Source organism: Oryctolagus cuniculus, chromosome 5 (assembly GCF_964237555.1).
Source record: "Oryctolagus cuniculus chromosome 5, mOryCun1.1, whole genome shotgun sequence".
NCBI lineage: Eukaryota > Metazoa > Chordata > Mammalia > Lagomorpha > Leporidae > Oryctolagus > Oryctolagus cuniculus.
The window spans coordinates 8,040,322-8,055,544 of NC_091436.1; the positions used below are offsets into that span (position 1 = coordinate 8,040,322).

General features: G+C 62.7%; 1 protein-coding gene across 2 annotated transcripts in view; it reads right to left on the reverse strand.

Moving 5' to 3' along the window:
• The window catches only part of IGF2R (insulin like growth factor 2 receptor), a 106,845-nt gene continuing 91,622 nt past the window's right edge, over nucleotides 1-15,223 (reverse strand). For both annotated transcript variants that reach the window (XM_051854188.2, XM_070074597.1), the window contains 10 exons: nucleotides 14,993-15,139; nucleotides 13,705-13,939; nucleotides 12,944-13,080; nucleotides 10,629-10,743; nucleotides 9,531-9,677; nucleotides 8,752-8,939; nucleotides 6,089-6,275; nucleotides 3,802-3,951; nucleotides 2,345-2,414; nucleotides 1-1,725 (listed from right to left, as the gene is read on the reverse strand). In XM_051854188.2, the coding sequence (XP_051710148.1) occupies nucleotides 1,291-1,725; nucleotides 2,345-2,414; nucleotides 3,802-3,951; nucleotides 6,089-6,275; nucleotides 8,752-8,939; nucleotides 9,531-9,677; nucleotides 10,629-10,743; nucleotides 12,944-13,080; nucleotides 13,705-13,939; nucleotides 14,993-15,139 (1,811 nt within the window). In that variant the 3' untranslated portion in view covers nucleotides 1-1,290. The remainder of the gene's footprint in view (nucleotides 1,726-2,344; nucleotides 2,415-3,801; nucleotides 3,952-6,088; nucleotides 6,276-8,751; nucleotides 8,940-9,530; nucleotides 9,678-10,628; nucleotides 10,744-12,943; nucleotides 13,081-13,704; nucleotides 13,940-14,992; nucleotides 15,140-15,223) is intronic.

Genomic DNA, 15,223 nt, shown 5'->3' on the forward strand with positions numbered 1-15,223 from the left:
AATAATTTATCTTTTATTGAAATTGTTGATACTTTATATTACAGTAAAGTTGATTGATTGAAAAAAAAGTGAAGAGAAAAAAAATCAAATTTTTAAAAATACACTCATGTTTAAATCAAATAAGCCATACTAACTGGGCACAAACCAAAAACCTGTGGGGTGGTTTGCTTTTCAGTATATAATCCCACCAAGTCTATATACACGCTAAATGCAAGAAAAGTAATTAAACACTTCCGGAAGAGAGTCAGAGCCAGGGAGGAGCCCGGGACCCCCTCCCCCGCAGGGCACAGACCCCGAGCACAGCGCAGGGCTGGGGCGGGGCTCTGGCCCCACGCTTTCCATGCAATTTCCCTAAGTCGCGCGCTGTGCAAATTAAGGCTTCTTGTAGGTCAAATGGTTTGAGCAAAAACCTCTTTCTCCTTAAAAAAAAAATCAGCACAGTAAAAGGTGGCATCACGAGGGCCTGAGGACAGGAGACCCAGCCCCAAAGCTGGAAACGAGTCACCTTGCCGACGCCTCCACTCTAGTCACGCACCAGAAACCAAACCAGAACAAAACGAAACAGAAAGAAAAATTGTCACTCTTTGGGTGGGTTGTCGGGATTCACCAGCCGGTGAACACAATACTGATACGTGCTGTGCACGGCTGCGGCTGCCGCCGCCGGGCGGGCCCTCCGGAGCCCAAGCAGGCGGGGACCCCGTGCGCGCGCGCGCGTGCACGCACACGCACACGTGCGCCCCCTGGGATCAGACAGCCAAAAAGAGACAAGACGGAACGGAGGGCTCTGGGGGGGGGGGGGGGGTGCGCTGGTGACAGCTCGAGACCCCCACACAAGCTGCCTGGCGGGGAGGGACTTGCTGCTTTCTGGTTCTTTCGCTTGTACTTTTCTGCAGACCTGAGTTAACTGTCGAGGTCAATAAATAGGGAGAGCTTTAAATGCTAACACGTACTGAGGAGGTGCCCTCGGCGGGGCCTAAAGCAGCGAGGGGCTTCTCCACCACAGCCCTCCGATCTGCAGCTCTGCCTGCGCGCGAGGACGTGGGGCAAGCCCTGGGACACGAGGCACCGCCCCTGGCCGATTCAAGCAGTGCCAAGTTCCCATGACTGTAAACAAATCGCAGAGGGGCCGCGCCCGGCCCCCCGCACCCTCTCCCCCGTCACAAAAACTCTTCCCTTTTGAAGCAGTTTTTGTTAAAGGCAAAAATCACGGAAGCGTCACCGAGTGGAAGTCTGATTTGGTTGGAGGCGCTCGGCTGGGCCCGCCCCACGCCCTCCTTAGGCACCGCGGAGTTAGATGTGTAAGAGGTCCTCGTCGCTGTCGTCGTGGAAGGAGGCCAGCTGGGCGGCGGCGGCGGCGGTGGCGGTGGCGGTGGTCGGCTTCGGTGGCACCGGCCGCGCCTTTCCCTTCCGCAGCTTCTCGCCTGGGACCAGCCCCACCCGGTCGTCCTCCCTCCCCCTGGGGACCTTGCGCTGAGGGAGCCTCCCGGGCTGGGAGCCGTCCGGCGCGGCCCCACGGCCCGGGGCCACCTTCAGCTCGGGGATGGTCAGCACCTCGTCCTCGCTGTCCTGCTCGTCCCCGTGCAGGGAGCTGAGGGCCTCGGCGCGCACGGCCTTGGTGGTGACGTGCCCGTTCTCCTGGCCCTCCTTCCCGGGCCGCGGGGCCGGCAGCTGGATCTCCTCCATCAGCCACTCGGTCTCGTTCTCCGTCTCCTCCTCCTTGTTCACCTGCCAGGGAGACAACAGAGACCCCTGCCATCCCGCTACGCGCCTCCATCCCAGCCCACCCGGGTCACAGAGCCGCCCGACGGGGGCAAGCTGGGCACACTGCCCGACGCCCTCCACCACCTCCAGGCCGCCCCCAGGGCCCTCCAGAGGGCGGCAGGGTGGGCGGACACTGCCGGCTCCCAGCAGGACGAAGCTGCCCACGGCACCTCCGGGCGCAGGCCGATGATGGCCAGCAGTGCTGGGGCCACATGGGCTCTTCTGGGCGAGGGGCCCGGCCGTGGGGGGCGGGGGTGGGGCTAGGGGAGCAGGAGCCACAGCAAGGACTTGGGTCAAAGGGGCGCGAATCTGGTGACAGAGCAAGAGCTGCAACTGTATTCGTGTATGCCCTGTGACCTGGACGAGGCCGACCCCCAATGCTAGCACAAACAGCCCCCCAAAATCAGCGGGGACAACTTAAACACTCTGGGGAAGCCAGTGGCAATCACAGTGTGGGAAAACTGAAGGAAAACCACGGAAGTGTGTGAGGGAAAGAGGCTGGGGCCACGCTGCTTTCCTGTCCCCGTGGGGATGTCACCCTGCGCTGTGACCGCCCCAGGGCCGGCACCCAGCACCCCGCTACCTTGGAGTACTTGTAGGAGACGCTGGAGCTTCTCCGGCAGCAGCTGGTCAGCTTATTCATCACTGTTTCCCTGCAGAGGAAGAGACGGAGGTCAGCCAGGGGGCGGCGGGGGCACCGCGGAGGGTGCCGGGAGAGACAGTGCGCAAGCAAACGCCGGCCAGTGCCCTTCGCTAGCTCCACGTCCGGGGTCAGTGCCGCCCGGCCCCCCTCTCGCTGTGGCACACGTGGCAAACACTGAGGCTGCAGGGAGCGCCGGGGCCAGCCGGCCCCTGCCCCGCACCCAGGCCCCAGCTGCCCTGCACCACATCCAGGCCCCAGCTGCCCTGCACCACACCCAGGCCCCAGCTGCCCCTGCCCCGCACCCAGGCCCCAGTTGCCCTGCCCCGCACCCAGGCCCCAGCTGCCCTGCACCACATCCAGGCCCCAGCTGCCCTGCACCACACCCAGGCCCCAGCTGCCCCTGCCCCGCACCCAGGCCCCAGTTGCCCTGCCCCGCACCCAGGCCCCAGCTGCCCTGCCCCGCACCCAGGCCCCAGTTGCCCTGCCCCGCACCCAGGCCCCAGCTGCCCTGCCCCGCACCCAGGCCCCAGCTGCCCTGCCCCGCACCCAGGCCCCAGCTGCCCCTGCCCCGCACCCAGGCCCCAGTTGCCCTGCCCCGCACCCAGGCCCCAGCTGCCCTGCCCCACACCCAGGCCCCAGCTGCCCTGCCCCGCACCCAGGCCCCAGCTGCCCTGCACCACATCCAGGCCCCAGCTGCCCTGCCCCGCACCCAGGCCCCAGCTGCCCTGCCCCGCACCCAGGCCCCAGCTGCCCTGCCCCGCACCCAGGCCCCAGCTGCCCTGCCCCGCACCCAGGCCCCAGCTGCCCTGCACCACATCCAGGCCCCAGCTGCCCTGCCCCGCACCCAGGCCCCAGCTGCCCTGCACCACACCCAGGCCCCAGCTGCCCCTGCCCCGCACCCAGGCCCCAGTTGCCCTGCCCCGCACCCAGGCCCCAGCTGCCCTGCACCACATCCAGGCCCCAGCTGCCCTGCACCACACCCAGGCCCCAGCTGCCCCTGCCCCGCACCCAGGCCCCAGCTGCCCTGCACCACATCCAGGCCCCAGCTGCCCAGCCCCGCACCCAGGCCCCAGCTGCCCTGCACCACAGGGCTCTCAGCTCCAGGCTCCCCACGGGAGGACCGGAAACTCCACTTGGCGATCACAGGACAATGACGGGTCCTCGCATTCAGCGAGGTGCAGCCAGCAGGGTGGCCCCGCACCTGGCCCACGCTTGCTTTAGGTTCGGGGACCAATGTCTGAAACGGGCACCTCCCCCACATGGCTGAGGGTCATGCCTGGAGGCGGCCTGTGGGCACGCCCACCTTCAGAAGCCCTCCCGCCACGGAAAGCTCTACTTGACCTTGACCTGTAGCCGGCTGCGCTGGCCCCTGCCCCGCGGCCGCCCGCTCTCCTCACCGCCTCTCCTTCTTGTAGAGCAGCAGGGTCAGCAGGCAGCCGGTGAGTGCCACCAGCAGCAGGCTGAGCAGCGCCCCCACGGCCTGGCTCCTCTCCGACAGCCCCCGGTGCTCCTGCTCATCTTGCTCCGTGTTCTCGCTGTCGAAGTCGCTGGAACGACACCGCAGGAAGAGACGTGTCACCGGCGGGGGCCCCGCCGGGGCACATCCCGGCGGCTTCCCGGAGGATGGCTGTGAGGCAGGGTAGGGGGCAGCGCAAAGCACGGAGCCGCTGGACCAGACACTGGGGATGCTGCCTGCTCGGAGCCTCTCCCGCCCCACGGGACCTCCCACACCCACTCTCTCTGCACCCTGAACGGATTCAGGGATGGGACAGTGTCTCAGATGCGGGACTCAGGCGCAGCCTCATCGCGCACCAGGGCTGTGCCCAGCCAGTGCTGCCCAGGCATGGGCACCACAGAGCCCTCGCCGAGCCTGTGCAACACAGCGGCCAGCACCGACGGTCACACTCACCGGGTAAGCAGTGCATCTCCGTGCCGCTGGACATTTACAGAAAGTAGTTAAAGACGAAGTCACGAGCGACACTCAGGGAGACCTGACCTTCTCGTCTCTGGCCCTGGCCGCAGAGGGCAGCACGGGCAGAGGCGGACCCGCACAGCGCCAGCAGCGAGGCTCTGCTGGCCACAGGAAGGGAGCGGCAACCCCAAGTCCACACGACGTCAGACCCTGAGGATGGCCGGTGCTCACTCAGAAAAGCACCGGTCAGGGCACGGCTGGCTCCCAAAGTGTTCAGACAACCGGCCGACTGCTGGCCCTTAAGCGAGCTCAGCATAAGCCCAACCGTCTCGTTCTAGAACATCAGCGGCCACAGGACAGCTGGGCATCCTGTCCCAGCGTGGCAGGGCGGCGTCAGCCTCCGCTCTGCCCCTCGAAGCCCGCAGACCCCTCCCCTCGAAGCCGGACCCCGAACCGCCACTCAGCAGCCCTGCAGAGCTACAAATGGCCTTCTGCTAGGGTGACACCTGCTACTTGTCATTCTTGCACCATGAGATTCTGAATTGCAGAGCCCGCGCTACTATGAAGTAAGAGAACACCTTGCAGGCACCGCCCCGGCCTCAGCTCCTGGTGGCTGTGCCTGCGCCATCGAAGCACCCAGGTCACGGAGAGGTCAGTGACCGCCTCTGGGTGGGCCTCTGCTCTTGGCTACAGCTTTGGTTGTCCTCCAAGTCTCTACGGCTTCGTCAGCCCTCCAGGCGCCTCCTGCTCCTGCCACCCACCCGTGGCTGAGAGACGTCTCCTGCTGCTGCCCGCCACCCCACGCCTGAGCTTTGAGGCCAGCCCTGCTGCCCCGCGTGCGCCGTGCTCCTGCACCCCCAGCAGGTACAACTTCTCAGCTCCACCACTGACAAGACCTCTGGGCTGGCTTCCTCCGAACCAACAGAGGCCAGGCAGGGGGCTGAGCGGAGGGCACCTACAGCCTCTACGTGGGAAAGCGCCGGGCGCCCATTTCCACCGCTTTTTAATCCCCATTCTGCCCACTCTGGTGCTTTCACAAAGAATCCTGGGGGCCGCCTTTCACCGTGTAACGGCTGCACCGGAACGCTTCAGCCATCCCAGTGCTGACCGCACCACGGCGAGCTGCCAACCCGGAGCCTCTCTGCGTGACTGTGGCCACGAGGCCTCAGCTCCTCGAACCTACGATGGCGTAGGACCAAGCTGGCCACTTGGGGCCGAGTTTACGCAAAAGGAAACGGACCTGCATCCCCACCCCCACCCCCACCCCTGCCCAAATCCCTGCTTCAACTGCAGAACTCATTTTTCTCGCGGTCTTAACATCTCCACCCAGACACCGAGGAGCTTGTGAGAAATGGTGGCCTGCTGGGACAGGACGGAAAAAAGCCCAAGAGGAAGCAGGGGTGTCACACGCCTCCCGGCGGAGGGCTCCCAGGCACAGAGGCCCCTCCGCCCTCCCCAGCCGGGACTCTCGGGCAGAAACACAGTCCCCTTTGCTGCCACACACACCCGGCCTGCGGCGGAACTCCATCCATCCAGATGTGCCACTCAAACACCAACGAAGCCCCAGCACTTAACCACACGCACCAGGGCACGCCGGAAGGTCCTGGAAACGCAGGCGACACCCAGACGGCACCCGCCCACCAACAGCTGCGGGGGACCCTGGACACGCCAGGCGGTGGCCAGTCGGCCCTGGAGCCACCTGCTCACAGAGGGAGTACGGCCCCAGGGTGGCCGGTGGTGGGGATGCGGTGCCGACTAGGAGGGGCGCCTACCTCAGAGGGCACACGGCCGAGGTATACCAAGAGAAGAGGTACTGGCAGTCGGCGGTCTCGTGGCTGAACTCCGGGACCCCATCCTGCACCAGCGGGTCACAGTGGAAGAAGATGGTGGAGGACACGGACTTGCTCTTGTCTTTTCCGCACTTGGAGGAAGACGTGAACACGACGTCCAGGTCGCCATCTGGGAAGCAGGAGGGACACACGGGACGCTGCCATCAGCTGCCCCACGGTGGCCCGAGTGACCCTCCTACCATCTGGGGGAGTCTGCAGACTTCCAGGCCTGTGGCAGGACGCTGTACCCAACATCCCGGGGGGCACCCTGCCTCTGCTTCGGTGGCTTACAGGAGCCTCTGGACACACACATGTGGGGCGAATGTGCACTGAAGAATTTAACCTTGCGAGGACGAAGGCCAGACCGTCACCACGTGACCTGCAGCACAGTCGGCCATGCACGTCCGGCCCTCCCAGAGACTGAGGACAGTGACATGGACAGTCAACCCACCGATCAGACCCACGTCACGGAGAACCGGTGCAAACCCCGGACTCCGAGGCTCGGGCCTGCACCCGGCTGACCACCCTCCCAGGCACTGTCGCACACCGGCCTGTGATGGAAGCACGCCCGGATGCCACAGAAGAGGCCGACGAGGCTGTGCGTGTGCGGCCCCTCCGCTGACTTTACCCTTACACGGCCTCCTGCCCTGACAAACACAAGCACTCTGCTTCCTCCAGCTGTGTGGGTGGAAGTCCCTGTGGCCGGCCACTGCTGGGGAGCCAAGAAGGGACACGAGTGTAGCGTGTGAGCTGGACAGGCCCCCGAACCAAGTGGGGCCCGGAGGCAGGGGATGTGCGGGCGCAGCAGGGCCCAAGGTCTTGCTCAGGACAGGCTGAGGCCGGGCAGAGCCACACCTGGGCTACAGGGGGCTTTGCGGTTCTACCCTCTTGAATGAATAAAAAAGTTCATTCATTTCTTTGTGAAAGTAGAGCTCCTTTCTGGTCTTACTGAGTGAAAAAGTGAAGCTATCTGAAAAGGATTTTATTAGCCAAGACTAAATGCACACACACACACACGTGCACGTATGCACACACACGTGCATGTATGCACACACGTGCTCACAGCTGGGGATTCCAGAAAGCCTAACGTGAAGGTGTTGACTCCTCACCCGTGCAAGGCTGTGGAGCCTGACTGTGCCTGAGCCACGGGAGGCTGGCATGGGCTGAGGCACCCTCCACAGGCCTAGCAGGAGTAAGGCCCCCAGGGCACAGGACAGCACCAGGGGCGCAGGAGTGGCCAGCAGCTTACGAGCCTGGACAGCACGCGAGGTCTGCCAAAGCGCCGTCCTGCTCTGTTGACAGGAGTGTGCACTTCTCGTCCCTGCCCTAAAGGCCAACCAACATTCACCGGACACCTCTGTGGGGCCAGGCGCCAAGGACCCGGGACAGCGAGGGAGGCAGAGCGAGGGCCGTTTGAGTGCGGGCTTTGCCTCTGAATGATGGGCGGATTTTGCTACAGGGGCCACACACTCAGTGACCGGCGTCGGGGTGCAGGAGCCCTTCTTCATCTGGGTAACCTGGGTTTTTCGCCATACTTCATGGTTTGGAAAGTTCACACATTCATGCAGCGCCAAGACCAAGCTGTGAGAAGTGTGTGGCAGCTGTGACGCCGGTGCTGTGGCTTGGACAGGGCTCGCGGTGTCCCCAGGGGGTCCCGTGTGGAGATTTAACCCTGCTGTGAGGCAGCAGGAAGGCGGAAACTCAACCCACCCGACGCTAGCGTGCAGGGGTGGGGCTCTGGGGAAGTGGTTAGGATCAGGTACAATCACCAGGGTGGGCCCCGGTGACTGAGAAGAGAGAGGCCAGAGGGCACACTTGTGCACGGCCCGTCTCTCCCAAGGCACACCCTTGGCTGCTCGGGACTGCCAGCCAGCGGCCATTGCCAGTGTGGCCTTAAATCTCTGTGAGATGAGTGTAAATAACCCTTTCCTCCTTAGGAACCTACCCAGCAGCCTCAGGCACTTCCTGTCGGAAACAAGAAACGTTCCCATCCTGACAGCAGCTGCCTCCCAGGAACGTGCTGTCATGGCCGGCAGGCAACAAGACGACCCTTCCCGGCGCCGGCCTCGCGGCCGCCACCCAGGGGCCGGCCTCGTGCTGCCTTGTTAAGCCAGGAGGAGGCCTTCGCTCAGATCCAATTCTAACATTACGCGTCTCGACCTTCTCCCTTATTCTTTTGATGCATATGAAATTGCTCACCCTTAGCTGGAATTTCAAGAAAAAGAGGTGTCCTGCCCAAAACCAAGTCGAAGGTAACTGTGACTGACAGGCCTTGCCCAGAGCCACCGCAGCACCTCTGGGAGCACCAGGCTTTGATGGCCGAGATGTAATTTCCCTACAGTGGGACGCTCGGGCCTCTCGCATCACGGCTGACACAGCTGTGCCTCACACAGCACAGACCAGAGCAGAGTTCTTGTCTGAGCTCACACTTCCGCAGCCGGGAAGCCACGGTGGAGAGGCTATGGAGTTCTTCCTCGGAGGAAGTCACACATGGCACATTGCAGGAAGCAGTTACCCTCAATGTGACACGACCAGGAAGTCGTAACCCTGGACATACGTGACAGGAAGCAGTTACCCTGAACATGACACAACCAGGAAGCAATTACCCTGAACGTAGTATTTGGTTCTTTCCGAAGTGCCCACTTTCCTGCTGAAGCGCTGGTCATTGGGCTTGACCTGGCACACGCTGGCCCCAGAGCATCCTGGGTGTGTGGGGCTGGTGAGCGAGGACAGCTGGATCTCGTACAAGTAGGCATCCCCGTTGGCCCTCATGTCCCCAGAGGCGCTGAACAGCCTGGACAGGAGAGACGACAGCAACTCAGGTCTTCCAGAAGCCCTTTCTGACATGACCCAGGGTCCTCGGAGACACTGCAGGTCCCAGGAGGCTGCCCTGAGCTGGGGCGGCTCCTCCACAGCCCCAGTGACCGCAAGGACAGCAGCTCTGAGCCCATGGCCTCGCCCACCCTGCTGTGGGGGGCACGATTTTCCCGAATGCGGAGATCACTGGCACCACGGCACATCTGCCCCTTCGCAGGCAGTGGGCATGGCAGTCACCCGGGCCGCTGGACCCCAGGAACGGCCAGGGCCCTGCTGAGAAGCTGACCTTCCCCCAGGAGCCGCTAAGTCAGGACACTGCCAGGCGCCCACGCTTTCAGAAGACTGTCTTCAACCGCGGGCGGGGCGGGAGGTGAGAACTGCCCGTCGTTGGCGTCCAGCACGCAGCAGTGGAGTCACGTGCTCTTGGTTTAAGCACAGCATGATGACCACTCCAGCGTCAGTACTGGAACACGCAGACCCGCCTGTCCCGCAACGCTCCCGCTAGACAAAGACCCGCGTGCTTGGCTTCTCTAGAGTAAGTTTCGGTGCTCAAAAGGCCAGGGCTTACTTGAAATAAATGTCGCCGAGGCTGACGCTCCTGCCGTTGATGGGGTTGATGATGGTCCCGTTCTCCATGTGCACCTCCTGGGGCTTCACAGCACAGGCCGCCCGGGAGTACCAGCTGAAGTAGTAGGTGCAGCTGTCAATGTCAAACCTGCACGCAAGGAGGCACCGCGTGGTCACTCGCCCCGCCAGCCGCGACAGACGACCGTGGGACAGACTGGCAGCGGCGTGCCGGCCGCGACCCAGCACAGCCACTTGGGTTCGAAGGCCTCCCTGACAACGCCTGGGGCTGTGCAGGCCCAGGCAGCACGGAAGCAGCTCTGTGTGCGCTTTGTCCCAGCACTGCCTGAGCGCGTCGGTCAGGGACGTGGAAAAGGAAGCAAGCATTCCGTTGGCAGCTCTTAAAATCTGGAAATGGCGTCACACGTCTTTATTGGGAAGGCAGAGAGACAGGTACCTCCCGTCTGCTGGCTCACACCCCACACTGCCCACCCTGGCCGGGCTGCAGCCAGGAGCTGGCAACTCTGTCCAGCCTCCCACGTGAGTGCCGTTGGCAGGAAGCTGGAATCACGAGTGGAGTCGAGACGCAAACCCAGGCACTCACATGGACACAGGCGGTCCAAGAGGCAGCTTTACCACCCCCACCTCATCCCACGCATAATTTAAAAGTTAAAAAAAATTGCTCCTAGACTTTTGACTCATAAATTAATAAATCCTCAATGTCCGGGATGCCTTTTTCCAAGCCCAGCGTCCAGAAAGTACAGTTAGTCATCAGCAGCTCAGAGGTGCCCCCTGTTGGCCAAAGTCCCCCTAGCACCAGACGCAGTGCTGCTGGAGAGAGAACTGCCCAGGCGTAGGCCCCACGGCTTCTGGGTCCCAGTGGGGCTGCTGGACAGGCCTAGCTCCACGGTGCGCTCGCTAAGCTAGCGAGGCAGGGGCCCTGTGTTCGTCCACACTCTGCTCCTGGGACCGCCAGCGGCTCTGGCTCCCAGCCTGCTCCTCACGCACACACGCTGCCAGGCCCCGGGACCACAGGAGGAATCCTGAAGTGCTCCCTGCTCAGGGCGCCCCTGCACAGCTCCGCTTGGCCCCGGCTCCTCACCTCGTGAACGTAGGTTTGCCCACTGTCTTTGCACAGGTCAACTCTATCACGGAGGACGCGGTCTTATTTTCCCCACACGGATAACCCTTGGAGTAAGTGATGGTCACTTTGTCATCTGAAACACACAGAGGTTTGCACCAATGTTAATTTCCAGGGTGTTAAAAAAGACCTCAGCGTCGGAGTCGGAATCTACGTTAAGGACTGGGACTTCTGCCTCTCTGGGGGTTTGCTGGCCCGACCTCAGCACCACCTGTACCACACCGCCTCGGCAATGGCAAGGCGCGGGCTCCTCCCAATCTTTCTAGGATGCTTCCAGTGCCTTCAGGACCCAGGAGCTGGGCCACGCCCTGACCTCCAGCGGCGTCATCATGCACCTGTCTGCCGCGCTCTCCTGACAGTGATAACAGGGTCCCAGTGATAACAGGGCAGGAGTGGACCACGCGAGGAGCCAGAGGCAAAGCCGCCTGCATTTGCTGGGCTCTGCTGGCCCTGAGTGGAGCTCGTCTGCTTTTGTGGGTGCTATGATGGAGGAAAGCCCTCAGCCCACTAACCTAGAGTCTAGCAGAAACACACGCTCAGGCTCGAAGGTGCAGTCCACAGGGCTGCGGGGCGGCCCAGCCTGGACCCTCGTGCCCGTGCCCAGACCCTGCTGGCGGCTGCCTCGGTGCCTTGCTGGGAGCGGTCTGAGCCCAGCCCGTCTCCCTGGGGCACAGCCCGGGGTCTTCAGGAGGGGCACACGCCCTCTAGCCTGACCTACACGCATGTATGTCCCCTTCACGTGGCAGGAAGAACACGGCGCAGCACTAGCGAATGACACGCCCAGCACTGCTGGACCAGGGGCTCTCGGCTCTCAGCCCTGCCTCGTGAGTGCGTTTTGGATACCGGCTTCTGTGTACAGTTTTACAGGAGCTCCCCCGTTTCAAGGGATCCAAGACAGGTTTTGAGCAGTGTAGCTCCCCCGTACCAGCTGGGCAAACGTGCGACTTCTGTACCTGGGCTGCCTGACCCAGGAGAGGCAGACGCCAGCCCCTGCCCCCAGTGTTGCGACTGCTGCACTTTGAACGTGGCCCTCAAGGTGCCCGTGCTGGAAACCCAATCTCCATAGCAACAGTGCTGGGGCAGAACTGGGAAGGTCAGAGGTCACGAGGCTTCTGCCCTCCCAGACAGATCCATGCTGTGACCACGAGGGCAGGTTTGTTATCACGGGGAAGGGGGGTCCTTATGAGAATGAATTGGGTCCCCTTTCCTGCGTCTGGCTCTCTGCTGGCCCGTGCACCATGGGATGAGGCGGCAGGAAGGCCTGCGCACGTGCAGCGCCCCCAGAGCCACCGCGGCACCGGCCTCAGGTGCCCTCCGGCAACACAAGACAGACTGAGACCAGCACACAGAGCCGTGGCTGACAAACGTCAGCTTCTCTCACAGAAGTCCGCCTACTGCCCCATGGACGGTATTCCCTGAATGGATGCTGGGGTTTTCTACAGGCGGTGTTGTTTTTGGAGCCAAAGACCTCCCTTTCCCCACCCCCTCCTCACCCAACACCGGACATCAGGGCCAGGTGTCTCCCCGGGGGAGAGCATGAACTCTACCCAGCAGGCCCTGCCAGCCCTCAAGATGGTGCTCACCAACCTGATTAGTGAAACCTTAATAGTTCAGCCTTAGTCGGTTACAGGAGGCTGAGGGAAAGGCTGGCCGAGCACCCAGAGAGCCGAGGCGAGAGGGGAGCACCCGCTGGACCTCCACCACCCTGGCCCTGCCCAGACAACAAGGACCCGGCAGCAAGAGCCAGCACGGGTCTCGGGTTGGAGGTCGGCCAGCCCTTCACAGCTGGGGACTCCCCACGCTGGCCTGCAGGACCTGGGTTTCATTTGTATCAGCGTGACAGGCTCCCTCCTCATCTTCCATTTCAACATCCTGAGCAGACAGAAGCCACTCTGGTCTCATCTGGACGACCTGGAGAACCTCGCCCTATCCTAACAGGCAACGGAAAATGCCTTTCTCCCCCTGCCCCTCTGACACAGCCCAGCCATTCTCACGCCGCGGAGGCTGCCCGCCTCGGGCACGCGCTGGTGTAACACCTGCCACTCAGTGGTCAACCGCCAGGTCCAAGTCCCATTACAACTCTCCAAGCCGCCATTCCTATTCTTCACATTGCTGAGACGCTACTCCTGCATCCTCTCAGGGAGGACGCTAAGCGCCCGACCCCTGGTCTCCCAGGCAGCTGGGCCCCCAGGCACTCAGTCCCAAGTACAGCTGTGAGGACTCCCCCGTCGCACTGAGGACAGCCCGGCCTCCAGACCCGGACAGGCCCAACTCACCCACGACGTCCAGTTTCTGCGTGTGAACAAGGCCCAAGGCCTGCACTTGCCCGGTGGGGCTCTTCTTGCAGATGCTGGCTCTTTCCGAGCAGTCGAGGGGCCCCTTGTAGATCCTCTGACACAAGTTGATAAAATACCTGCGAGGTGACGCAAGGGACCGGGGAGAGGCACGAGTCAGTCCCCGCCCTGGCAGAGCGCAGCGCGAGGGGTCCTCTCCTAGTGCACTAACGAGTGCACTAACGTAGCTTTTCTGGTACTGACAGGAGGTGACCACTGCAGAGGGACCTCACCCACGCAAGCCTGCGACACCGCAACAAGAAAGACTGTGGAGCCGGGACTGGCAGCGGGGAGCATGACCCGAGGTCACTTTCATCCTGCTGCTTACCACACCCCTGCCCTGTGCCCAGGCCGTGCAGAGTTATGAGTGCCCAGTTCTTCCAAGGATCAGAGAAATTCAGCACCCCCGCCCCTACCTGAACACAGGAGGGCCCCTGCACGGGCACAAGTCAGACCAGCCTACGCCCAGCAGGCCGGCACATCTGGGTCGCAAAGGCTCTGTTTCCATTCACCAGAAGCCACGCCCCCACCGCGGCGCACCTTGACAGGTGGGCACCCCCCAGTGCATGATCGAAATTAAGCCCCCTGAGCATCACACAGGTGGGGTGCTCCCATCTCCTGTACCCCTCGGCTACTGCCAAGGGGCCCCCGAGTTGCCGCCCCTCCACAGCACAGCAGTGAAGGCCCACGGGGCAGGAACTCACGTGGCTCCTTCGTGGACGAAGAACCAGGATCCGGTGAGGGAGGACAGCAGCCGCAGGTCGTAGGTCTTGTGCTTCTGGACGAACTTGCACTCCATCTTCTCGGGAGGGCAGACCACTTTGGTCTTCCACTCGAAGGTCACCTCGCACCCGCGCACCTCACTCAGGACCCGTGGCTTCCCGATGTCCTCATCCTCGTCACACCTGAATATGATTGTGGATGTCCGGTGGCTGTTGGCTGGGGGCAGCAGGAGAGAACCGGTCAGACCTCGGCCATGCTGGGCTCACCGAGTCCGCCCTGCCAAGCCGCCACACTGGGCACCAGCGGCCGTGCCCCACGTGCCGCCCTGGCCACAGCCCACTTGGTTCCACTCTTGCAGGAGACAGCATCTCACTGTGCTTGCAGACAACCGGACGAGGACGAGGGGGACAGGCGCCAACAGACGCCTCAGAGCGACCTCAAGCCCCTGGGCAGGCCATTCACGAGAATCCCATCACTTTCCCTGGGTTCACCCACCTCGCTCTCCTGGGAGCTCACGTCACGTGAGGGGACCCTCTAGCGACATGGGTCTCCAGCGAGACAGGAGCCAGGGCTCCAGGTCTGGCTTACCAGCCCCAGCCGGACCGTGCCTGCCTGGCAGCAGCAGGGCACGGAGCCCCTGGGTTGTTTTTTTTTTTTTTTTTTTTTTTTTTTTTTTTTTTTGACAGGCAGTTAGACAGTGAGAGAGACAGAGAGAAAGGTCTTCCTTCTGTTGGTTCACCCCCCAAATGGCTGCTACTGCCGGCGCGCTGTGCCAATCCAAAGCCTGGAGGCAGGTGCTTCCTCCTGGTCTCTCATGCAGGTGCAAGGCCCAAGCACTTGGGCCATCCTCCACTGCCTTCCCAGGCCACAGCAGAGAGCTGGACTGGAAGAGGAACAACCGGGACTAGAACCTGGGGTGCCGGCGCCGCAGGCAGAGGATTAGCCTAGTGAGCCACAGCACCAGCCCCTGGGTTTTCCTACACGCTCACGACCCACCCACGAGGGGCAGGGACTCTGCTGAGGCACAGATCTGAGCAAGCGGCTGCACACAGTTGTGGGGACACAATTCCCTCCAGCCGGGGAGGGGTCCTGTGGGCCTCCCGGCATCCACATCAGCACAGCTGTGCTGCAGCCACAGACGGCCACCCCCACGTCCGGCAGAGCGACCGGAGGTTTTTCTGAGAGCAGCCCCAGGAGACCAAGTTCTGGCAGCAGAAGCCCAGCCATCACTGACCGACGCCTGCTGCCGAGACGTGGCGCCCCACTTACACTGCCTGCAGAAGCCCCACTCGTGGTCTCGGTCGTAGTCCGAGGTGGTGCTGCACCACAGCTTGGCCCTGTTCTCCACGACACACTCCTCGTAGCTCTTGCCCTTGAAGGTGAACGGGAAGACGCAGGGGTCGCCTTCGTCGGTTTCTGGGGAGAAGAAGGTGATGTGAACGACGCAGGCTCAGCGCTGTTAGCGGTACCTGGCCAGGCACGACCACTCGAGGGCCTATG